Source organism: Chaetomium fimeti (assembly GCF_033439085.1).
Source record: "Chaetomium fimeti strain CBS 168.71 chromosome Unknown B0H64scaffold_4, whole genome shotgun sequence".
NCBI classification, from domain to species: domain Eukaryota; kingdom Fungi; phylum Ascomycota; class Sordariomycetes; order Sordariales; family Chaetomiaceae; genus Chaetomium; species Chaetomium fimeti.
The window spans coordinates 1862242-1886531 of record NW_026944332.1 but is presented as its reverse complement, the minus strand read 5'-3'; the positions used below and the strand labels follow the sequence as shown (position 1 = coordinate 1886531).

Here is a 24290-nt window from a genome sequence, read left to right as displayed (position 1 = left end):
ACGCGCGGCAGCACGGCGAGGGTTGACTGCCTGCCAGGTGAGACCGGTCTGTGGGTGGGGTGATGGGAATTTGGCAAGGCGGAGGGTGCGCGCAGGGCAAGCGGGTGCGGTGGGAGGATCGGGTGGAGGGCAGGCGCCCGTCTATAAAGAAATATTGGTTTAAATTTATAGACAGCCCGGCGTTCCCAACGCTCCTCCCGGGGCCTTGCGCATTTTAGCGCCATTCTTACATCCCTGTCCATGCGCCGCCCACCCCAAGTCCCGTGCCCCCTTCCCCCCGGTCTCAGAATTTATCAACGAACAAAAGAGATGGAAAGCGCGTCCTGCACTCCAACAACCCACCCACTTATTCTCTGTAACCATCAAAGACGAGGGAGGGGTGAGAGTGAGAGATGCAGCAAGCTTTCATTTCACTTTCCCCGCCATTCCGCAGCAAGGCCGTGCGGCCTTTCACGTCCCCTCGTTCTCCAAGCTGAGCAGTCCACATCCCGCCACATTCCCAAGGCCCCGCCAACTTGGAACGTGTCCAACTCTGCTTGCAGTGCCTCTCTCTGCCTGCAACCCCATCATCCAGTGCCCGGACCGGGCCTTTCCACACGTTCCATTGTTGCCGTTGTGTGCGCCTGAACTCGATAGTTGCATATATAAATGAGAAAGTTTCGATCCACCAACAAAGAGAGGTGTGGTATTCGTATTGTGGCAGCGTGGCCCCGTCATCACCCCATTTAGAACCACCTGGTGGTTTGCCCGTTCAAAGCCGACTGTCATCACCGTAGCACATAGGCTCTTGTTACCGTTCGTGATAGACAACTCGCATCGTGGGGAGGACAGAGGGCGACCATCGACATGATGCGTAATTGCCTGGAGGGCAGGTGCATAATTTGATACCTGATCGTCTGGAGGGCTGGAACATGCCGGTCTGGATTGGGCCGATGATGCATGCAAGGGCAGTGAGTGCGAGATCTGCTTGAAATGACTGTGCGTTTCTGATCCCAACCTAAAAAGTGCAACGTTGAAAATTATGAGGTCACGGAAACAAAACAGTTTGCTTGCTGGGGTTTGTTTGATGTTCCTCTCGTGCATCCTTGAGCTTTTCTTTCTTCTAGAGGATACCATGGACTCAACTGCCAGTCTGAAACATCGTCCATCCAGAGAGATCGCGATTTCCACAGTGAGCGAAATGCACAGTTCGTCTAGTATTCGTATGTCGATCGACCAGGCCCAATTGGCGACAGCTATCGGTCTGAATCACGTGGAATGTTGTGAAGTGGTCCAAGCTTCGGGAAACTGCGAGCGGCGCGACGAGACGCGTTGTGGCAGGTCCCCCTCCACAAGCGCCAACCCGCGATTTTGAGACGGCGATTTGAGGATGCAGACGGCAATAACGCCATTTCACCGATTTTTACAAACTCCACCCAGATATTGATGCGCATACAGACTGAATAACCCTGGTCGCAATACTCTGGATTTTTTGACTCTGCTGTCGAATTGACAGCGTTGTCGCAAAGATGCATATCAAGCAGATCATCATCCAGGGCTTCAAAAGGTAGGCCGAGACCCCACTGAGTGTAATAATCTGTACCTCGCGCCTGTAGGGGATTTCCAGAAGGTGTCTTGGATTCGCTGACGGCACTCTCCACATCATAGTTACAAAGACCAGACGGTTATAGAGCCCTTCTCTCCTGGGACCAATGTTATCGTCGGGCGCAACGGCTCTGGCAAGAGTAACTTCTTCGCTGCGATCAGATTTGTGCTCAGCGATGCCTACACCAACATGAGCCGCGAGGAGCGGCAGGCTCTTCTCCATGAGGGGTCAGGATCTGCCGTCATGTCCGCCTATGTCGAGATTATCTTCGACAACCAGGACAAGCGCTTCAGCGAGCCGGGCGACGAGGTCGTAATCCGCCGGACAATCGGTCTAAAGAAGGATGAATATTCAGTGGATAGGAAGGTCCAGACCCGCGCCGATGTTCTCAAAATCCTCGAGACTGCTGGGTTTGCGAAGGAGAATCCCTTTTACATTGTACCCCAGGGTCGCATTGCCGCAATCACCAACATGAAGGAGTCCGAGAGGCTCAACCTCCTCAAGGAGATCGCGGGCACCAACACATACGACGATCGGAGGATACAGTCGCTCAAGATTATGGCCGAGACCAACAGCAAACGCGAGAAGATCGACGAGACCCTGGTGTACATCAAGGAACGGCTGAGCGAGCTTGAGGAAGAGAAGGACGAACTCCGCGACTTCCAGGACAAAGACAGGGAGCGCAGGTGTCTTGAGTACGCGCACTGGCACCGTCTGCAGGCAACCAATGCCGATACACTAGAGCAGTTGGAGGAAGCGAGGCAGGGAGGTGCCGGGGCTTCGACGAAGGACCGTACGCAGCTCCAAAAAACGGAGAAGGAAATCAGCAGCTTGGACCAAAACTCGCACGAGTTGAGGCAAGACCTGGATCTGCTTGCCATGGAACGGCAACAGCTCGACGACGACCGCAAAGATGCCGCTCGGTCGCGGGCAAAAGCGGAGCTGAAGGCGAAGCACCTGGACGAAACTAGGCACGCACGGGAACAAGCGCAGCAGAAGCAAGAGGCAGAGTTGCAACACGTGAGGCGGGAAATCAAGGCTGCCGAGTCGGACGTGGCCAAGATCACCCCTGAATACGAGGAGCGGAGGAGCGAGGAAGCCCAGATCCGACTGCGACGGGACGAGGCGGTGTCGGGGAAGAACCGCTTGCTCACCAAACAGACACGCAGCTCCCAGTTCAAGACGAAAGCGGAGCGTGATAGCTACCTCAAGCAGGAGATCGATGACGCTACCACGTCTCTGGGCGTGCAAAAGGCCAACGCGATGGATGCCGGGGAGCAGGTGAAGTCAGTCGAGGCGTCCATTGCGCAGCTAGAGAAGGCCATCCAGGATATCCGCCAAAACATCGAGGGCTACGGCGGGAACCGAGGCACGCTCGCCGAGAAGCTGACCAAGGCTCAGGAGGCCAGGGAGCAGCTGCACGAAGAGCGCAAGAGGCTTCGGCGTGAGGAGGACAAACTTGGCTCGCTTCTTTCCAACACACGATCGGAGAGGGACCAGGCAGAGTCATCACTTTCACACTCGATGGACTCGGCCACTGCCAAGGGCCTCGCATCGATCAGGCGACTGAAGCGGGAGAGGGACATTCCCGGGGCCTATGGGACTTTAGCAGAGCTCATGAGCGTGCCAGTCGAGGCATACAAGCTGCCGGTAGAACAAGTGGCGGGGAATAGTCTTTTCCATTACGTTGTCGACAACGACAGAACAGCCACCATGCTCTCGGATCATCTCTACAAGTCTTACGGCGGGCGGCTGACGTTCATGCCACTGGAGCAGTTACGGCCGCGGCAGGTCAAGATGCCCAGGGCGTCAGACGCGCAACCGCTCATCAGCAAGCTCGAGTATGAGCCAGAATACGAGAAAGCTTTCCAGCAAGTTTTCGGGCGCACCATCGTCTGTCCAAACCTCTCGGTCGCGTCCCAATACGCCCGGTCTCACGGCCTGGACGCGATTACGCCAGAAGGTGACACAACAAACAAAAGAGGTGCAATGACTGGAGGTTATGTCGATGCCAGGAGGTCACGCCTCGATGCAGTACGGCGAGTCGGCCAGATGCGAGATCTGTATGAACAACAGTTGGCGGACATCGACAAAATCCGCAAAGAAATCGAGGTGGTCGATCAGAAAGTGACGAGCGCGAGCGGCGAGGAGCACAAGCTGGAGCAGCAAATGCGCCAGTTCGAGTTCGGGTTCGAGCCACTCAAGATGGAACTGCGAACGAAGAACGCCCAGCTAGAGCGCGAGCGAGCTCACCTCGAAGCGGCTATCGAGCGGCAGGCCCAGGTGGAGAAGAACCTCAAAGACTTGGACGACTCCATCTCGACATACCAGGCCGAAATTTCCCAGGACTTTAAGAAGGCTCTGTCAGCAAACGAGGAACGGCAGTTGGAGGAGTTTACGGCCGAAGTACATCGGCTGCAACGGGAGCTGAAGGAAGTCAGCAAGAAGCGGTTTGAGCTCGAAGGCCGTAAAAAGACTCTCGAGACCAATTTGCAGAGCCATCTCCGGCCACAGGAGGACCAGCTTCGGAGTCAAGCCTTTGAGAATTCGACGGCTGGGGGCAGCGAGAGCTTCAAGGACGCCCAGAGGGAGCTCAAGAAAGCCCAGCGAGCCATGGCCGAAGTTGAACAGCAGCTGGAGGAGAACGAGCAAAAGACGGAGAAGGTGAGCGGCGAACTTGCCCAGCTGGAGGCTCAGAAGTCCCAGAGGGAGCAGGAGCTGCAAGAGTTGCAAAAGCGGATCGACCAGCACCAGAAGAGGATGGAGAAGAACATCCAGACGAGAGCTCGCCTAGTCAGCCAGGCTGCCGAATACGCCAAGAACATCCGGGACCTAGGTATCCTACCGGAAGAGGCGTTCGGCAAGTACGAGAAGATGAAGCCGGAGCAGGTAAGCTTTTTGGTCACAACGGTTCCAAGACAGCCCACTAACGGCAGCAGATCGAGTCAAAGTTGCGGAAGGTCAACGAGGCCCTCAAGAAATACAAGCACATCAACAAGAAGGCGTTCGACCAATACAACAGCTTCACCACACAGCGCGACCAACTCCTGAAGCGGCGGAAGGAGCTCGACACGTCGCAGATGTCGATCGAGGCACTGATTGAGCATCTCGACCAGGAGAAGGACGAAGCAATCGAACGCACGTTCAAGCAGGTCTCGCGGGAGTTTACCACCATCTTTGAGAAACTGGTCCCGGCAGGCCATGGCCGCCTCGTGATCCAGCGCAAGGCGGACCGGGCGAACAAGAAGCGCAACGCCGAGGAGTCAGACGAGGAGCCAACGGGTGTCGAGAGCTACACGGGCGTGGGCATCTCGGTCTCGTTCAATTCCAAGGTCATGGACGAGCAGCAGAAGATCCAACAACTGAGTGGTGGGCAAAAGAGTAAGCATTGACCCCCTTCCCCCTCACACTCCCACCAGAAACCATTATCATGTTACTAACAACATTATCTAGGTCTATGCGCCCTCTGCCTGATCTTCGCCCTCCAGGCTGCCGAGTCCAGCCCCTTCGTCATCTTCGACGAGGTTGATGCCAACCTGGACGCGCAGTACCGGACGGCGGTGGCCAGCCTACTGATGAGCATCTCGGAGGAGCAGAAGACGCAGTTCATATGCACGACGTTCCGGCCGGAGATTGTGCTCGTGGCAGACAAATGCTATGGTGTCACCTTCCACAACAAGACGAGCACCATTGATTGTGTACCGACGGAGGAGGCGCTGAACTTTGTTGATGGGCAGAAGAAGTGAGGGGCACAACCTGGGTCACGGCAGTTGTTGCGAGCTGTATATGCGAGTCGCACGGCCGGGGGTTGGAACTGGATCGGGGATGTATTTGTGGTATCTGGTGGACGTACGGGCTGTGTGGGAAGAGGCGTTGGGCCGGTTTGCTTCAGCACCTAGGTGGGACACCCGGAGTCTAGCCTACATTATTATTACCTCGTTAAGGTAGGTAGGAGTGCGTGTGTATCTTCGTATGAGTGGGCGCGGCTTGTTGCTTTGATTTGGACTATACCTAAGATACCTCGGTATCTGTATGTACATACCTATTTGCTGAGCTCTTGTTTCTTACTGCAGTACGAGACAGGGGGAACGCAGCTCCCTACCCCTGAAGCTATGAGCTGAGTGACAGTTGACGTCGTGAGCCCCACTTCAATTGCGATGTGATTCTAGAAGCTACCCCACCATTCACGGCTCCTGCTAAGAGAACCAACGACGACAAGACATGAACTTGACTCAGTGACAATATCCATAAATTTGCAAGCTTTGACGCTCATTATCTTCTACGAACCGAGCGAGAAATCTCGAGCATCGCGGAGACACCGCCAACAAGCACGATGCCGGTTGACTACAGCAAATGGGTAAGAAAAGAAGACGAAAACAACCCCGCAGAAGACCACCTTCTGTCTCTCCATCCCAAGGCATTCATTCAGTTAACTAACCCCCTATTCAGGACGCGCTCGAGCTCAGCGATGACTCGGACGTCGAGGTACATCCCAACGTCGACAAACGGTCCTTTATTCGCGCGAAGCAGAGCCAGATCCACATGGAACGCCAACAACGGAAGCGTCAGATCGAGACCCTCAAGTACGAACGTATCATCAACGACAGCCTTATCAAGCGCATATCATCCCTCCTCTCCTCTTTAAAAGCGCATGCCTCCGATGCGAAGTCAGGAAACCCGGGGGAGGTGGCCTTCCGGGCGGTCATGGAGTCGGCAGCCGGACTAGACCCCAAGGACGACCAGCCCCCGCCCCGCCCAGAGGCCGTCCACGACGCCGAGGAACAGCTCCCCTCGTATACCAAGATGATGGCCACGCTCCTGGACCAGGTAAACAAGGCCCTTGACGAGAAAAAGATTAGCCAGGATGAAAGATACGATGGCATGGTGGCCGAGATCGGGGAACACCTCCAAAAGGTCACCGACCTGCAGGGCGAGCTGATCAAGAAGCTCGCCGAGCTCGAGAAGGAAGAGTCGAGCAAGATCACCAGCGAAGGAATCCACACGGGCTTCGACAGCTCTCACGTCAACAAGTACACCTCCTCCGCCTCCGGCTCGGGGGCCAAGGACTCCTCCAAAGTCGAACTCCTCAACCCGAACTTCACCAACACCGGCTCCGTCCCCGCCGCATCCACCTCCGCCTCCAGCTACGACGACGACGAAGAAGTCACCGCCTCCCCGCTCGCCAAGAAATTCGCCCTCATCAAATCGACCTCCTACCGCGACTCCCTCGCCTTCCTCTCGGAGCACCCGCAGATCCTGACCGAGAAAGAGACCGACGGCCTGCTGATCCTCGCCTTCGACGCGCAGCTGGAGAACCGGTCCGACTACGCGCGCAACTGCGTGCACCAGGCGCTGCTGCTGCAGTACTGCCGCTCGCTGGGCCGCGACGGCGTCGCCCTCTTCTTCAAGCGCATCTCCACGCCGGGGCACCAGGCCCAGGAGGTCTTCCACAAGGACGTCCAGGACACGTACGCCCGCATCCGCACCCGCACCCGCGAGATCGTGCTGCAGCGCGCGAAGGATGAGGCCGAGGGGAAGGGCGGGCAGGAGGGGGTCGAGCAGATCCAGCTGCATGCCGTCGAGCCGGGGACGGTTATTAATATTAAGATTCCGGATGCTGAGGGCGGGGATGAGGAGGCCAAGAGGGGGAGGCAGATCTTTGAGGGGTTTACGGCGGATATGAAGCGGGCGTTGGAGACGGGGAAGCTGGACGAGGTGAATAAGGTGCTGGGGGAGATGAAGGTGGAGGAGGCCGAGGATGTGGTCGGGAAGTTGGGCGAGGTGAGTTTCTTCTGCCCCCCCCACTCTCGGGAGGGGGTTTGTTTACTATGGGTGATGTGATGTGGCGTGATGTGCTAACGGTTGAATAGGCCGGTATTTTGAGCCTCGAGGAGGAGATTATCGATGCTACTACAGAACAGGGCAAGGAACAGTGGAAGAAGCTCGAAGAGGAGAATGCGGCCAAGTATGATGACCCGGAGTGAGGGGCCGAGGGTGGGTAGGGGTGCTTGTATGTGTCTAGGATGTCGTCAATACCATCGGTTGTCTGTCACTCGGGTTCGTGTGTCGAGTGAGTGTGATGTCCTTGACGACTTCATCTGCGTGGTAAGTGTCTACCCCAAACCTTGATTGCTTTGTTTGAACGTTAAGACGGTTTCTGCCTCGGGAATTACTTCATTTCCGTACCTTCCACTCCATCCATCTATCTATTCTTTTGTTGTTTCGAGTGGGTGGGTGACCCTCCGAACCACCAACCTTCGCAAGTCTCTTTTCCCACCCACTTCTCCCCCTTTCTCGGTCCCTCCTTGTTTACGTGTGCTGGGAACGAAACCCGCTTTGTTACAAGCTGGTTACCAAACTTCTACAGCTTTACGTATCAGCTTTATATGCCGGTTTTGTTTTACACCACACGATATCTATTCTCTTACTACCACTCCCACGACCCATCCACGTTTCCGGGTTACATTTCTATCTCCCACCTTTACCCATATAGTCTTCCCTCTTTCTTACTCTTCCTCCCCCCTCTTCCTTTTCATCTCAGTCTCTTACGTTTCTCTATCTTTGCCTTCTACTGGCTAATCTCGCAGCATCCTCACTCCTAGTCACCGTACCTGACTTGCACAATACCTGTTCACTCGCCGGCCAGATGACTACTGACTTGGCTGAGGACGTTCCTCCGACGTCGCACGCAACTATTTCGCAAAGCCACATCTTTACCATGCAGGAACCAACCCAGATGGTGACCGACCTCGCCTTTGCCCAGGGTTGGAGCTTCACTAGGGTCACTGCTGACGTAAAGTCTCAAGAGTCTACATCGTCGGCGACGGCTGACGCCTCGCCCCAAGGGCCAGTTCCAGAAGTTCCTTCCCCGGACATAACGGGGAGCGAAGCCAGGAAGACCGAGGCCCCAGCCCAGACTGCAACATCCACCGGTTTGTGACAAAGCTCATAAGTAACGCGGAGCCCGGTACTGACCGTCTCGGACATCACAGCGGAGCCGTCCCCGTGGAAGGACTCTCAAGCCCCCACATCCATCAATGATAAGTCTTCGGACGACGAGGATGGCGATTTCTTCGTAGCCATCCGCCGCTGCAAGAGCAAGAGCGTTCTTGCGTCACAGCCAACTACAAAACCAATTTTGTCTGTCCCAGCAGGGGTTCTCGCAGCTCATCCACCAAGTAACCCGGCTGGGAACGGACTCCCGGAGCTTCTGTCTCCCGACGACTCGGCGGACAATGGGACGAAACCCGGAACCATTTCACAGGGGCTGTTTGGTGTTAAGAGCAGCGGCTTCCTCACTGGGTACGACTACACCGGCCACAAACGACACAACCTGAAAGCCGGCGAGCCCAACACCCTTCAAGGGTCAGACAAGACTACACTCCAACACTCGCGCAAAAGACCATCTCCGGAAGTCATCGATCTCACCGATCTTCCAGACAACCCAAACAGCCCGGGCAACGGTGTCGTTCCTTCGAGCCGCAAAACCAAGAGGCGCCGTCTCGATGAGCAGGGCCGCGAAAAGCGGCACAGGTCCCAGCGGGCGCATTCACAGGCTCACGATGATTCTCGGGACGCGAGGAAGCGCTTGTCTTCGGAAAAGCGCAAGGCCAAACACTTGTTTGGGGACAGGGGCAAGTCAGTCCCACGCTCATCGGCCTCGCGAAAGAGCAAGGAGTCGTCACGGCGTCGGCATCTTCAGGGTCTTCATAAGGACGATCGGCACAGGGAGAAGGAGAGAGCAAAACCTCGGGATCAGCAGGTATCCGGCGAAGATGCCCGTCAAGAGGCTACCCGGGGTGTTAAGCAGACGCCTCACGGACAAGGTTCTCAAGAGGCTTCTCAGTTGCTGCGTGGTGGATCACTTCCTGGCTCTAAGCAGGGAAACAATCAACAAACGCGGCCAACAGACCGCCCGCAGCCCCATCAAACTCTCTTGGGGCCTTCTGTAGGGCCGTCCCAAGCAGCTCGCCAGCAGCCTCGTCAGGGGCCACGGCAGATATCACACCCATTTCTGCAACCTAGGCACGGGCGTGCCGGGGCAAACGAGTCAGACCTGATATCGCGTCAACAACCGCGTTCACAACTGCTCCAGACTCTAAGTCAGCAACAAAGTTCCTTATCTACCCAAGCCGGCCACCATAACAAAGTTAACACTACCGGGCCGAATAAAGAGCCCGTCAATACCAAGAAGGGTCAACAAACTCAGTCAAACGGCGGCGACTTGCCAGCCACCAACCAAGATGATGTCGACTTGTTTCGAACCTACGCATCCAAGGTACCCGAGAAAAGAACTGCGCAAGTTGTCTCTGGTTTGCCAAACAGCGGTAACAGGAACTTAGAGCGGAATAGGGCGAGTCAAAGAAGCGAACCTCCCGCCCCCCCTCAACTACTCAATCGTCCATCTCAACTAAATCCAGCACCCGTGCCCAACCGCCCGGCAAACCAACCCTACCAACCCCCAGGACCAGCAGGTGGGCGAAAGCACCAGACCAGTAGTCTAGGCCAGTCGAGGAACGTTTTCCAGCCCAAACCCAGTCAATCCCGCTCCAACCGCCAGTCGCGGGCCAACTTACTTTCTGACCAAGCTATCGTTCCACCTGACCCTCCCCTTTTTTCTCAACCATCCCTTAACTACCGCCGACCACGGGCTGCCGCATATTACCCCCTTCACCACTTCCAACAGCGACAGCAACAACAGCGATCCTTCCATGACGATTTCCCGCAGCAGCCCGTCCCACCGCGGGAATCAGTATCCGCCGTCGAGGCCCTAGGCTCAGACCGCACGGTGATCCAGTACGTGGTGTACCGCACGCCGCGGTTTACCACGCCGTCCGGCAGCGACGACGAAGATGCAGAGCAGCTCCTCCAGCAGGTGAAGAGCACCAAAGCCGTCCGCTGCAGCCAGCACTTCTCCCTGCAAGCAGCCAACTCGCAGGCCGCGGCACACCAGGACCGGCTGCAAAAGGGGGTTGTGGGGAAGAGCTGGTCTATGGTCCGGCCGCTACACTCTTCCATCAACACCACCACCAACACCTCCTCATCCACCTCCTCCACCCCCTCCCTACCAACCTCCACCGCACCTACCCAACCCCAAACCCAACCCCCAAACCACCCCCAGAATCAAAATCAAAACGAACCCCTCCTCTACTCCGGCCGCGTCACCTTCACCAACAACACGACCCAGCTCTTCTGGGTCGCCACCGAGACGCGCGACCTGGTGGGCGAGGTGGCCGGGGTGGCGGCACGGGACATGGCGCGGGCGGGCGGGTATTCGAACTTGCGGGTGGACCGGGCGGGCGCGGGGATTTATACGCGGCGGCGGTTTGATGTGTGGTCGCGGGTGTATTTTGGGAGGGGGGTTAGTGGTGGTGGTGGTGGTGGTGGTGGTGGTGGCAGTAGTGGTGGTGGTGCTGGGGGGGAGGGGGTGGTTTTTGAGTGTGGTGGGGAGGGAGTTGAAGGGGAGGGAGTTGAAGGGGGAGTGAGTGGTGATGGTGAGGAGAAGGGGGAAGAGGGTGGGGATGGTAATGGGGAAGTTGGGAGTGGGGAGGATAGCGAGAGTAGGAACGGTGAGGAAGAGGGGGTTGAGTCCGGGGAGGTTACAGGACCTGATACTGGAGGCGGCAAGGCAGATGAGGACCAAACCGAACGAGTACCGGAGAACGCGGCCATCTCTCCCAGCGCCCGGCCGGAACCAAACCACCAAAACCCAGAGCACGTCACAACGCAAGAAACCCACAAGCAGACAAACGAACCTAACGACGAAAGTGACAGCGAACCCGACTCTGAAACCGACTCCGAACCCACCACCACCACAACCACCCCCACCTCGCCAAACCCAACAACAACAACAACAATCACCCTCCCCCCCAACACCACCCCCCTCGACCTAATAACCACCCACACCCAACTACACTCCACGCACACCACCCTCCCATCCGCGAACCTCGCCGCCCTCACCACCTTCCTCTCCCTCGCCCGCCCGCGCAACAGCGCGATCGAGGACCACCACCACTACCGATACGAAGTCGAGCCCGCGATGACGGCGCGCTTCGCCGAGGCCGGCATGGGCTTGCCGGGCTGTGAGGCTCCGGTTGAGTTGGAGTGGGATCCGCCTGTGGGGAGGCCGTTCCGGTGGGGGTTTTGGAGGGTGGTGGTGGAGGTGGTGGAGAGCGAGTTGAGGGGCCCGGTGGATTTGGGGGATTTGGTTGTTGAGGGGGGGGAGGGGGGTGGGGGTGGGGATGGGGATGGGGATAGGGATGGGGGGTTGAATGGGGCGGGAGCGAGAGTGGGAGGGGGTGGTGAGAAGGGTGTTGAGGATGATGGGAGGGCCGAGGCGGGAGGGAGGGAACTGATGACGGCTCTGCTGGATTTGGTGGAGGAGGAATTGGGGGAGGAGTCGGAGGAGGAGTCTGAGGGGGAGGTGAGTGAAGAGGAATGAAGTGGAAAGGGGGTTGGGCAGCTGAGCTGTGGGGCTCAGTCGAATCCCATATCGCGAACAAAATGGAGTCTGGGACTGAAGGAGGGAGACGGGCAAGATGAGACTGGTAACTACTGGCGGAATCAACCATCAGCCGAGCTTCACAACCAGGAACAGAGCCATGCAAGTGAAAAGAGCGTTAGTTAAATTGTGCCATGTCTCGACTAAAACCCATACACACGGGCTCACGCAGCCTGCTTGAACTGCCACCAGTCAAAGTTGTAGTTGCTGCCAGAGAAGTTGAAAAACAGATCCTGCTTGCCCTCGGCGCCAGTAACAGGGCACGAGATTGTCTTCCATGTCTGCGCGCCACCAGTAGCATCAACAGCACACGTTGCGATGACCGTACCGGTCTGGCTGCCCACACGGAGCTCGATCTTTCCACCACCAGCCGCGGCAGCAACCCGGAGGTCGACGGAAGCGGCCCCGGTACCAAAGTCGACGCCCTTGACCTTGATGTAGTCGTTGTCGCTGATCGAAGTCACGTAGATGCCGCCGTCACTCTTCGCCGCCGTGGTCAGACCCGACGAGAAGGCGATGGTCTCGGCCTCGACCTGCTGGTACGGGTTCAGGGGCTCGATCTGCGGTGCGCCCGCGTCCGTCATGACCATCTTGGGGATGCTGCCATCGGCGTCGTAGGTGAACTGCTCGACGCAGACGGAGCGGGCGTAGGTGCCACCGTTGGGGAGGGCGCCGTTGTGGTAGAAGAAGTACGAGCCGCCCTTGTAGTCGATGATACCGGCGTGGTTGGTGAACGACTTGCCCTGCGGCGCCATGATCTGACCCTTGAAAGCCCAGGGCCCGGTCGGCTTGCTGCTCGTCGCGTACTTGATGTCCTCGTTGGCGCCGCCGAAGCCCGAGTAGGTGAGATACCAGGTGCTGTTGCGCTTGTGGAGCCAGGGGCCTTCGATAAAGTCCTGGACCGAGGTGCTCGTAATAGCACCGCTATACGACAGCATATCCTCGTTCAACTTGACGTAGTAGGCACCAGAGTGGCCCCAGTACATATACGCCTGGCCGTCATCGTCGATCCAGACAGTCGGGTCAATACCTCCGTTGGCCAGCAGCTCCTTGCCCAGGGCGTCCTTGTACGGTCCCGTAATGCTGTCGCTTACGCCGATACCGATGGCATAGCCTCCGCTGTTCTTCGTCACCGGCACGTAGTAGTAGAACTTGCCGTCCCGCTCGATGACCTGACCTGCCCACGCATCTGCTCTAGCCCAGCTAAACGTCTTGAGGCTCATCATGACGCCCCAGTCCCTCCAGTTGACCATGTCTGTCGACGAGTAGAGGCGCCAGTCTCTCATGTCGTAGTTCGTCGCGCCGCTCTCGTCATGGCCGGTGAACAGCCAGACCGTGTTGTTCCACACGTAGGGTGCCGGGTCGGTGGAATAGAGGGTCTGGATGATGGGGTTATCGGCCTGCGCGACATGGACGCTGCCGCCGAGGAGGACGCCCGCGATAGCGATGCCCCTGAGCATCGACTTGGTAGGGCCGAACATGATGAGAGGATGCTGGTTGTGTGGCTACTCGAATCCGGTGGGCTTGGGCTTGCGTGCCTGATAGCTGAGACCCTTCCCCATGTTCTGCCTCTGCGGGCGGTTGCATATTTGTATTCTCATGTCAGTGTGGTCATGTGTGGTATACTGACCTCTCGGGCAGTCTGAGAATGAGCCGCATCGTTCCCCGAACGAATGAGGCTCCGGATTGGAGCGCAAGAAGCTTCTTTCTCTGAATAGCTTTCGGATTGGAGCGCGAGAGCTACCCGTCGAGACAATTACCAGTCCCGAGCACCGTCACCAGGGATTGGTTGGGTAAATTGGATTTGCGTACCAGGTAGGCATGATCATTCCCCAAATACCGGGTTGAAATGGAACTGTACCTCCCTGGCGGGTAGCAGCCTTTTCCCTGAATAAACCCGGAGAATCCATGAAAGGAATTACACGGTGAGGCTCTCCTCTGCATGGAGGGTCAAAGCGAACAAACCTTCACCGATGAGACGGACCGGCGTGTATCCTGTTGGATTGGAGCGCCTACACTATACATTGGCTAAATTCATGGTATCATATATATATTGTGTGAGCTTAGTTGGGCACAGATACCCACTGGCCGAGACCCACGACTCAGGGGCTCATCTCCACGCCGATACCTTTTCCGTCGGTGTCGGCAAGATGCGCGGTAGGTAGGACTAACGAGACATCCTTGACTGATCCCGCTCTGGTGGCCCAAGCCGCATTATCGTTTGAAGAGAGGAGTCAGTATTGGATGACGGGCTTGTAATGTAGAGGGCAAACTAGCCAACGGCATGAGCGAGACGGATTTATGTTAGATAACAAGGAACTACACAGTAGAAGACTTGTTGCGTGGATCATATCGCTTGTCTCATATACCTCGCCTGCAATCAATATATAAGCAACTACTTCGTACTACACGTCACCCAGTAGTATTCGAAAACGAACCAGTCCAGTTAAGAGTCAAGTATAGAAGACCTTTACTGGAAAAGCAGTGGGATTACCACTAGAACGTGGAGGGAACTGTACCTATTCTATCCTAGATCTTGTTATTTATAGGCGTCGGTAATGAGTCTTCTAGCAAGTTCCTAACTTTGAGGCAGTTTGGGATTGAGGGTGAAGTAAAACTTACCGTCATCGCTATGCATTTTAAATATCATACCCGACTTCAACCACAAAGAGAAGTTCAAAAGGCTCGGTAAGGTGTATGTACCTTCTTTCTTTCCTTCTCTCTCTTGCACTTATATACGACTAAGTCCCCTCTTAGACAGCTTCGTGTGCTCCGGCAGGATGTCGTTCCGCTCGGGCGGGGGGACTTCTTGCCGACGAGCAGCTTGCTTATCTAGGTAGTCGAGCGTCCACTGTGCAAGGTAACATTACCCCGAGGCAGCAAGCTCAGGCGCTCAAGGCTCAGTAGGTATCTCACTTTCAACATCATACGGTACCTGGGAAAGATACAAACCCGCTGCTTTCGCCATGGCGGGCCCTCCACGCGCTTACGGTACCATTTCCGTGTCCTCGGGATGCCTCTGCTTTGGTGAGCTGCACAACATTTGGAATGGCGTATCGATGCCTGTGCAAGGCTTTCCCACGTGTCGAGCCCAGGTATCTGGGACCGTCATGAAGCAGCCTATAGAATTCAACATTGCTGCGCGGAACGGGACGTGGAATGCCTTTCGACTCATCGACCTGGACACGAGGGAGGTAGCGGCATGGTTTCTTGCCCACTCCGACGTCGACCCGAAGAGAGAATTCGACAGGATCAACGTTCCAGCGAGAGACAGTGGTCCGACGGCGGCGCGTGGCTCCATATCCCCGGGAGTGAATACATGTTTGGCCGCTTTGGTTTCGACGACGATGGTGCCGCAGCTCGCTCGTTTCTCTTCTTCGCTACCAACACCAGCTTCGCGTGGACCGTTTTCGAGGGATTGGAACCGGCCCTGGGGAAGGAAGAAACTCCAAGAGAGAGGTTAGAGCGCAAGCTACGGGAGGGCTTCGACTTCTCCGGACTCGACACACTTCGCGAGCTATCTCGAGTGCCGGAGTACGGTATATCGTCTCTGTTCCCACCACCGCCGCCGCGGACCGATTGTCTTGGCCCGTACAACCGGAGCGATCATGTCTTGAGGGCGCAAGAGATCAACGCAATCCGCGTGTATCGAAATGCCGAGGAGATGAAGCTAGTTCTCCATGGACGCGACCTGACCTTTATCGGTCTGGGGACAACGATTGGCGAGTTTATCGAGCCTTGGACGGAGCCATTGTACGACCTTGTGAACGAAATGCTCCTGAGCTATCTGCAGCGGACCGTCATTCCACACTCTGCTGCCGTCGAAGTGTTATTCCCTAGGCACAGAGAAGACGGGCAGTTGGATGTTTGGTGCCACCGCCATTTCAGACAGCCAGGCGCTCTGCCCATACCCAGCTTCGACAGCGCCTACGTGAGCAGCCGAATCGCATCGTTCTTGTCTCGATTCGGAGATGTGCCTGTCGTGTTGGAGGACGAATGCGTCGCGGGCATCACGAGGGCGGTGGCCTACATGCTTACCAGGGTATTAGATTTGGCTAACCGTCGTTCGATCAAGGCCGGTGAGCACGCGGGGATCATGCCAACTGACGTCCGGATGGCCGTCTACCATGATGCCCAGCTGCGTGATCGCTTCCAGTTTTCAAGAGTTTACTGGGAGGGAAGGATCGGCTCAAGCTCCCCGGAATAACAGGACCGGGTGGCTGGAAAGAAGGAAGCGGGTATTATTTGGACATGGCTCGGTTGGGACACCGACCAGCAGGAGATGGTTGATTCCTAGGTAGCCATTAGGGAACCGGGCGGAGTGGGATGAATGAAGTTGATGAGATGAGACGGCGGGGTTGTATGTCGGTAGATACGAAGTAGGGGAACGAGAGTTTGATCGTTGTAGGTCATACCTAATAAATATGACCAGGCCGACAAGTAGAATCTAAAATAAGTGTATCCTCCTCGTAAAGAATATTTTATTGTTTTGGGAGGGATGAACGACCGGTCGGCATCGTAAGGTTGTTACGAACCGTTGAAATCAGCTGTGCAATGCAGTGGCCAAGCCAGGGAATCCAGTGGGGCAAGGCCGCTGAAAACGTCCCAACTTGGTTTGGATTGGCGCTATCCCCGCCGGTGGGGACACCTGGATTTGGGACGGTTGCTGCTGGTCCATGTGTTTGAAGACGGCCCAGACGTCATCAAGCAGCCGTTTAAACGAAAAACGGCTCAGGGCGATTGAACTCGACCAACCACCTAATTCGCCAACCAGCAACTACCTCCGCCAATTGACACAGGCAAGTTTGCGGCAAGCTCCCCGCAGCGGCAGGTACAAACAGCGAGAACGTTTACATTTCATATGGCACAGGAGCGCATTGCCTACATAGCCTGTGTTCCGTTGTTTGTTTTCGTCGATTGGATCTGAGAGAAGGGTTGAGATTACGGAATAGTGTTTCACCACCATCACCCGTCCCGACGCCATGGCTGAGAACTCGGCTTCGGAGCATACTCCCCTCCTCGCGACCGATCCCCCTTCTCCCGAGACCGTACGAGCATCGAGGCCCCCTCGAACCGTCACCTTCAACCCCAATCCCGTCAGCAAAACCATCGAGCCCGAAGCTGCCTACCAACAACATGTCCGTGGACATGCGCCGCAATCGCACCGCCCGCATACAAGCACATCCCCCATAAGTCCATCTACCGTCACCACCGGTGGGATAGGCGGCGGCCCGCCCATGTTTTCTGCCCTCAACAGCAGACTCCTCCGCCGCAACAGCCATGGCGGTGTCCCGAGCGGGCACCCTGGTGGCCTGCCACTAGTCGCCGCTGCCGCCGGCTTGCCCAAGATCGGCCCGCAACGCAGCACCAAGAACGCCCAGAAGCTCAAGCTCCTGCCGACCCCCGAGCACGAGGGGGACAGCGACGAAGAGAGCGGCCGCGATGTCTACTCCCAGTACACCCGCATCAAGGACCCAACCGCCCGCCGAGATGCCGCCCGCCTGGGGAAAGCAGACCGCGACAAGCTCCCGCGCGTCACTGCGTACTGCACGGCGAATAGATACCAGATGGACGGCCTACAGCGCTTCATGAAGGGGAGGGGGAAAGGAAGGGGGGCGAACCCCAAGCTGATCGACGAATGCATCTACACGCCGTACAGCTACAGCTCCAAGCAGGTGCAGAACGCACGCCAGGCGAGTTTCCTCGAGGTCCAGTCGAACCCAGAAAGACGGCACTCGACAGGGAACCTCCACGACGACATTCCTAGCGAATCCAGCCATTCCGCTCTTGGTAACGGCCTTGCCGAACCCCACGACGCCGCCGCCGACGACATCCTCATCCAGGATATTCCCGAAGAAGCCCTAGCCGACGAGATCGTCGAATTCGACATCCACGTGCACACGCCCGAGGTCTTCCTCTTTGAGTACGGCGTCGTAGTAATATGGGGCATGTCGGCCACGCAAGAGCAGCGCTTTCTCAAAGAGATCTCCAAGTTTGAGCTCGAGAAGCTCGCCCCTGACGACGTCGAGACGGAAAAGTTCAACTTCTACTACACCCACGAGTACCAGGCCCGCATCTACAACGACTTCATCACCCTCCGCGACAAGGGCAACTACATGACCAAGCTAGCCATCTCCCACGCCCTCGCGCAGAGCGTCAAGGTCAGCCCCCCCCCCCCCCCCCACCTCCCCCTTTCCACTGTAATCCAACCAAAAAAAGCATCGACTGACTCTACTCCAGACCTCCCTCTTCGAAGAGCTCATCGCGTCGACGATCGACACGTGCAAGAACATACCCGCGCAGCTGGCGCTGACGGGCAAGATCGCGCTGACGCGCAGCGAGATCAACATGCAGATCGGCGAGCTCTTCATCCTCCGCATCGGCGTCCACCTCAACGGCTCCGTCCTCGACACCCCCGAGCTCTTCTGGGTCGAGCCCCAGCTCGAGCCCGTCTACCAGGCCGTCCGCAGCTACCTCGAGATGGACCAGCGCGTCGGTTTGTTGACCGAGCGCCTGGATGTCATTGCGGATCTGTTGGCCGTGCTGAAGGAGCAGTTGAGTCATGGCCATGGGGAGAAGTTGGAGTGGATTGGTATGTTTTTTTCTCTCTCTTCTTTTCTTTCGCTGTGTTGGAATGGATGATTAAATACTGACCCCTTATAGTGATTATCCTAATTGCGGCCGAGATCGTGGTCGCGCTAGTAAATATCGTCGTCGACCTGTGGGTGGGGATTTGAGGTGTTGGCTTTCCGAGCGTGAAACTCTGGCATAAGGGACGGCTCTCCCGCCGTTCCCCAATCCTTGGAGTATCGCATCGCATACCTGGCGTATTATAACGTGTGCTCGGAGTTCCGGGCCCTTGGGCTGGCGTTGGTTCGGAAGATATCGTTTTGGAGTGGCAAGCAGATCGGTTCATCAGCGTCAACTACATGTACAATCAACTGTATTTTTACACGCAGCATAAATTGCGGATAGAGCAGTGCTTCACGGCTTGTGTCCGTGTTGAATACGATACCTGGTATTGGAATAGTCGTTGAATGAGCCAGCCCTTTACTCCGATATGCTGCCAAGGGATAGATATACCTTCAATGCCAAACGGGGGGTGATGGGTAACAATAGGTGTTGGCAGGTGGCATCCTGTAGTAGTTGAGCCTGGGGTTGCTTGACTTAAGTCTAGGAGGCCGCCGTCGAATACGGTTTCATTCTTCCCTCCAAGTTAACATCATGGTAGCCACACTGATATAGAAAGCCTCGGTGTATAATTACTCAGTAAAGCCCACCCCCTTAGCAAAAGAAGCGGAAGACCATGTCCGTTGACCCACACACGCCTTGCCCTGATATCCATCCCAATCCGCTCGAAACCAACCGCAAAGAAATAATGTTACAAACAACACCTAACGAAACCCTATACCGCTCCCATTGTCGCAATTGGTCCTGGAAAAATGCGGACAGCGGGCCTCCCCAACCGCCGAGAAACAAATGCATGTCGCGGATGGCGGACTAGCCTCGGAAGTTCGCTTCGATGTGATAGAGACAGACCCGGGCAATCTCACCACTTCGCGTAGCTTGTGTGATCCTGCCGTGGTCAAGGCTCACCACACCGGGGTTCTTCGTTGACCAACCGGGGGTTTCGTAGGCCCCAGATTATCCTCCACCCTGGCGGCGCCGCCATTCTTCGTAATATCTCCGTTGGTAGCGCCCACCTCGATACCCAGTGGACCGGTGAGGCCGAGGGGCGGTCCGGCCCGGGGGTACCCGCTGGTCCGGGGGACTCTACTCCTCGGTCCTCTCCCCCTGCGTCTCCTGGTCCGTGTCGTAATTTGTCATCTCAACATCCTCCTGCTGTGGCTGCTGCTGTGGTTCCCGTTCCTCTCCCGCCTCGGCCGCAGCCTGGTCCGACTCGGTCGACTCAGCTTTATCGTTACCCTCCTCCGCGGCCTCCTTGGCGCTGGCTGCGGCTGCGGCTGCGGCTTCCTTCTCCTTGGCGTCCTCGTACGCGTCCTTCTCCTTCTCGTACTCTGCCATTTGGCGGTCGGCGCGAGATTGGTACTCGTCGCGCTGGCTCTCGGGCAGGTCCTTCCAGCCGCTGGAAAGCTCCTCCTCCGTGGTATCGCCTTCCTTGGCCTTGGACCTGGCGTCTTCGCAGTACAGGTCGAATGCGCTCCCGGGCTTCTTAGGCGCGTCCTTGTGAACACCGTTGGTTTTGCCGGCGGAGTAGGCGTCCGAGCTAGGCGAGTGGACAAGCAGGTTCTGACTGATAAACGTCGTCGAGCCGGGGGTGGCGGCGTTGACAGACGACGGGGCTTCGAGGTTGGCCGGAAACGCCGAGGGCTTGCGGTGCCCACGCTTAATGCGCAACGGCTTCTCCTTGGGCTGTGATGGCGAAGAGGTTGGTGTCAATGATGGTTGTCGGTGCAGGGTGCGGGAGGGGGGCGTGGTTGGCGATCGCCCGAGACTTAGTTGTCCGGCTGGGAACTTACTGTCGGCGGTGGGCTCGGGCTGCCGTCTGAATCCTCCACGTTCGCGCTCGTTCGCTTCACTAACTGCTCGAGCAGGAAGGCTCGCTCCAATCGCATCTTCTCGACCTGGCGCTTAAGGCGAGCGAGGCGTAGCCTGGCTGCGTCGTTGGCTTCTTCAACCTCGCTGGTTCGTTGCTTAAGTTGTATGCATTTGCGGCGGTACGCTTCCTCCACCGAGGGAGGGAGCGCAGGCGGGACGGACGTGGCTGAGGCGGGAAATATCGTAGTTAGTAGGATGTACAACACAAAGTCAATTGTAATGAGGGCCATAAGCAGGAGGTGAACGCAATCCTCCAATCGATACCATCCACAAAGTCGCACTGGGAAATCATCGCTTCAACGTACCAGGAGCCATGTCGATCAAGGACAAGTGGTCTGCAGTGCCGTGCTGCGTGAGCTCAAAATAGAATAGTTAAGACGCGGATAGTAGAGCGCGCGGGGTGCTGGAACCGCGTGGTTTGATGGATACTCGAGGGTGTGGGGTTTGAAAAGGTAGGTTGATGCAATTGAAACTCGCGATCTCGGCTCGAGTTAAGTTTGGAGTCGAGATGGCAACAAGGCTGACACCCGCAAACCCGCTCATCCCTGTGCTCTGTGGTGGAACCTGATCAAGGGGAGCCACCCGTTGTTTCTGGAGGGTCTGGGTTCCCATTGGGCCTGGTACTGCGGGGCCAAGGCTGCCGTGTGTGTTGACTTCGATTTGCTTCACCAACTTTTTTTATGGATCTCTAGAGTGGGCAGCAGCGGGAAGCTTGAGTTAGCAAAGGTTGACTCGTGAAACGGCGACACTTCCGCCGAATTACCCCACGATCACCTCAAAATCACCGCCAATATGTCGTTGAATATTCCCAACGCGCCAAATGCCGGCTTGTTTAAGCAAGGCTACAACAGGTGAGTTAGCAGTGTTCTCTTCATGGTTCTTTTTTGTCCCTGTCTCTACCCCGCCATGGCAAACGCCCCCAGGCCCTAAAATGCGAGGTCATGGAAGTCCTGAGATATCTATCTCCATCACAACCCGGTACAATACAGTACTGACCAGCTCCCGTTCGCTCATTATAGCTACGATTCCGAAGATGGAGCTGTCCTACGAAACATCGACGCCTGCCGGGCCATCTCGTCGACAGTCCAGACGTCGCTGGGACCCTACGGCCGCAACAAGATCGTCATCAACCACCTGCAAAAGATGATCCTCACCTCCGACGCCGCCACCATCCTGCGCGAGCTCGATGTCGTCCACCCCGCCGCCAAGCTACTTGTCATGGCCAGCCAGCAGCAAGAGTCTGAGATGGGTGACGCCACGAACCTCGTCATCGTCCTTGCTGGGGAGCTGCTCAAGAAGGCCGAGGATCTATTACGCATGGGGTTGAAAGCGTCTGACATCGTCACGGGTTACGAGCGGGCACAAAAGATTGCCCTTGAGACGCTCGAGGAGCTCGAGGTTGACAAGGTGGAGGACCTGCAGTCGCAGGAGGAGATCAGCAAGGCCATACGGACCGTCATCGCCAGCAAGCAAAACGGAAACGAGGAGTTTCTTGCCAACCTGGTCGCCGAGGCTGTGCTGTCTGTCCTTCCCAAGAACCCGGCCAACTTCAACGTCGACAACGTCCGCGTCGTCAAGATCATGGGCGGTAGCCTAGAGCAGAGTCGTGTCGTCAAGGGCATGGTCTTCCCCAAGGAACCTAATGGATCCGTAAAGAAGGCCAAGAAGGCCAAGGTCGGCGTTTTCACCTGCCCCATCGATATCACCCAGACGGAGACCAAGGGCACCGTTCTATTACACAACGCCAAGGAGATGATGGATTTCACCAAGGGCGAGGAGGAGCGCCTCGAGGCCGCCATCAAGGAGCTGCACGACGTCGGCCTGCGCGTCGTCGTCGCCGGCTCCACCGTCGGCGAGCTAGCCATGCACTACCTCAACCGCTACGGCATCCTGACCATCAAGATCCTCAGCAAGTTCGAGTTGAGGCGGGTATGCAGGGTCGTCGGCGCCACGCCGCTCGCCCGCTTGGGCGCCCCGATGCCCGACGAGATGGGCAGCATCGACGTGGTCGAGACCCAGGAGATCGGCGGCGACCGCGTGACCGTCTTCAGGCAGGAGGACGAGGCGACGAGGACGGCGACGCTCGTCCTCCGCGGCGCCACGCAGAACCACCTGGACGACATCGAGCGGGCCGTCGACGACGGCGTCAACGTCATCAAGGCCATCACCAAGGACCCGCGCCTCGTGCCCGGCGCCGGCGCGACAGAGATCGAGCTCGTCGAGAGGATACAGGCCGTCGGCGACAAGACGCAGGGGCTGGCGCAGTACTCCATCAAGAAGTTTGGCGAGGCCTTCGAGGTGGTGCCGCGGACCCTCGCCGAGAGCGCCGGTCTCGACGCCACCGAGGTTCTCAGCCGGCTGTATGCCGCCCACCAAAGGCAGGATAACTGGTCTACGGGCGTGGATGTTGAGGTGCGTGGTCACTAGTCGCCAGACAACGGAGTTTATGCTAACCGTCTCTCTAGAACCAGGATAACACCGGCACGCTGGACGCCGAGGAGGAGGGCATCCTGGACCTGCTGGTCAGCAAGCAGTGGGCGATCAAGCTGGCCACCGAGGCCGCTCGCACCGTCCTCTCGGTCGACCAGATCATCGTTGCCCGGCAAGCCGGCGGGCCGAAGCCCCCTGGACCCAACGCCGTGAGTTTACCCGGCCCCTCTTTGAGCGATGCGTGTTGCTAACCTGTGTGTGTCTCGGGGCAGAACTGGGATGAGGACTGAGCTTGACGAGTGCAAGTAGGGGGGTTGTTTGCCTGTCTGTCTGGCGCTTGTCTCGGGAAAATGGGGCAGGCCTTGGATTCGGGCCGAGGCGAGTCTAATGTTGGTGCTTGTCTAGACCTCTACATATCTTGTCGGGTGCAAACCTCCGTTGGCCTTGGTTTTACCCGTACGATCCGTGTGATTGTTTGCCTTGTGTCTCGTTTCGTATCGATAACAACCTGTCGCCCATGGTAATGCCAACGGTAACCTCGGGGTTTCTCTGGCGTGGCATACCGCCAGCTGGATTACTTGCGCAAAACGATGCTTCGCTTTTTGGGCTAGAAACGGTAGTAGATACTTTGTACTCAGCACCTATGCCATTTCCCCCAACCTCTTGGGTGCCCGGCTGGGAATAGCACACCGTCTCGGGCTCAAACTGCCCAGATGTCTATGCTAGCTTTTTATCTGCCCCTCACGGCAAAGCCATCGGTTCTGTCTCGTTTCACTGCCACCCCCCTCCACATCTTCGCTTCCCCGCTCGCTTTGGCCCCGGGCAGCGATGTCTGAGATAGAAAGAGGCTGAGACTCGGGTAGGGGATGCGTCTTGGCGTCCTTGCGCGAGAAACTACCTGACTACTAGCCCACCGACCTACGATGTGGCCTACGATGTACGTACTTCTGTCGTCTAAAGGTGTGGTGTTTGACTGATAGCGGGGGTATATGGCCGTGCGCTGGTGTCTCAACTCAAGTTTTGCTCTTCCTTTCCAAAGGGGAAGTCCGAGAGCCAGTGCTGTTGCCGTGGCCGTGGCCGTGTAGAAAGATCTTCCCCATACCCTCACTCACAGTCCTACACATAAGAGTAATTATTCAGGGCTGTTTTTACGAAGGTCAAGAACCGGCCATGACCCGCTAGTTAGGCGGGCGTCCATGGTTTTCCTACTTTCCT

At 57.0% G+C, this 24290-nt stretch overlaps 9 protein-coding genes across 9 annotated transcripts; 6 read left to right on the top strand and 3 right to left on the bottom strand.

The window, feature by feature from the left end:
* Positions 1 to 233: 233 nt before the first annotated feature.
* B0H64DRAFT_396018 (uncharacterized protein) lies at positions 234 to 1302 on the bottom strand. The gene has a single exon (XM_062803809.1). The coding sequence runs from the start codon at positions 1114 to 1116 to the stop codon at positions 451 to 453; it is 666 nt and encodes a 221-aa protein (XP_062659217.1). The 5' UTR covers positions 1117 to 1302; the 3' UTR covers positions 234 to 450.
* On the top strand, positions 1303 to 5694 carry B0H64DRAFT_359534 (RecF/RecN/SMC). Its single transcript, XM_062801683.1, has 4 exons — positions 1303 to 1546; positions 1648 to 4474; positions 4525 to 4966; positions 5039 to 5694. Exons 1-4 carry the CDS (start codon positions 1509 to 1511, stop codon positions 5329 to 5331), a joined length of 3600 nt encoding a protein of 1199 aa, XP_062659216.1. The 5' UTR covers positions 1303 to 1508; the 3' UTR covers positions 5332 to 5694.
* Positions 5695 to 5772: 78 nt separating this feature from the next.
* On the top strand, positions 5773 to 7637 carry B0H64DRAFT_396014 (Cdc37 N terminal kinase binding-domain-containing protein). The gene is made up of 3 exons (XM_062803808.1): positions 5773 to 5942; positions 6035 to 7366; positions 7456 to 7637. The coding sequence occupies exons 1-3, from the start codon at positions 5919 to 5921 to the stop codon at positions 7567 to 7569; spliced, it is 1470 nt and encodes a 489-aa protein (XP_062659215.1). The 5' UTR covers positions 5773 to 5918; the 3' UTR covers positions 7570 to 7637.
* A 1002-nt stretch (positions 7638 to 8639) lies between these two features.
* Positions 8640 to 10697, top strand: B0H64DRAFT_296666 (uncharacterized protein; the record flags this gene model as incomplete). Its single annotated transcript, XM_062800083.1, has 2 exons — positions 8640 to 9411; positions 9640 to 10697. Coding segments are annotated over 2 exons (1830 nt in total), but the record flags the coding sequence as incomplete, so codon positions are not given.
* A 1492-nt stretch (positions 10698 to 12189) lies between these two features.
* B0H64DRAFT_396009 (glycosyl hydrolase) lies at positions 12190 to 13966 on the bottom strand. The gene has a single exon (XM_062803807.1). The coding sequence runs from the start codon at positions 13565 to 13567 to the stop codon at positions 12251 to 12253; it is 1317 nt and encodes a 438-aa protein (XP_062659213.1). The 5' UTR covers positions 13568 to 13966; the 3' UTR covers positions 12190 to 12250.
* Positions 13967 to 15196: 1230 nt separating this feature from the next.
* B0H64DRAFT_442069 (uncharacterized protein) lies at positions 15197 to 16293 on the top strand (the record flags this gene model as incomplete). Its single annotated transcript, XM_062806615.1, has 2 exons — positions 15197 to 15280; positions 15337 to 16293. 2 exons carry the CDS (start codon positions 15197 to 15199, stop codon positions 16291 to 16293), a joined length of 1041 nt encoding a protein of 346 aa, XP_062659212.1.
* Positions 16294 to 16849: 556 nt separating this feature from the next.
* On the top strand, positions 16850 to 19146 carry B0H64DRAFT_396001 (uncharacterized protein). The gene is made up of 3 exons (XM_062803806.1): positions 16850 to 18247; positions 18327 to 18678; positions 18750 to 19146. Exons 1-3 carry the CDS (start codon positions 17069 to 17071, stop codon positions 18821 to 18823), a joined length of 1605 nt encoding a protein of 534 aa, XP_062659211.1. The 5' UTR covers positions 16850 to 17068; the 3' UTR covers positions 18824 to 19146.
* A 713-nt stretch (positions 19147 to 19859) lies between these two features.
* Positions 19860 to 20960, bottom strand: B0H64DRAFT_417338 (uncharacterized protein; the record flags this gene model as incomplete). The annotated part of the gene is made up of 3 exons (XM_062805239.1): positions 19860 to 20459; positions 20567 to 20811; positions 20951 to 20960. The coding sequence occupies 3 exons, from the start codon at positions 20958 to 20960 to the stop codon at positions 19860 to 19862; spliced, it is 855 nt and encodes a 284-aa protein (XP_062659210.1).
* A 387-nt stretch (positions 20961 to 21347) lies between these two features.
* B0H64DRAFT_152089 (chaperonin Cpn60/TCP-1 family) lies at positions 21348 to 23564 on the top strand. The gene is made up of 4 exons (XM_062798450.1): positions 21348 to 21496; positions 21665 to 23057; positions 23111 to 23284; positions 23348 to 23564. Exons 1-4 carry the CDS (start codon positions 21438 to 21440, stop codon positions 23363 to 23365), a joined length of 1644 nt encoding a protein of 547 aa, XP_062659209.1. The 5' UTR covers positions 21348 to 21437; the 3' UTR covers positions 23366 to 23564.
* Positions 23565 to 24290: the final 726 nt, after the last annotated feature.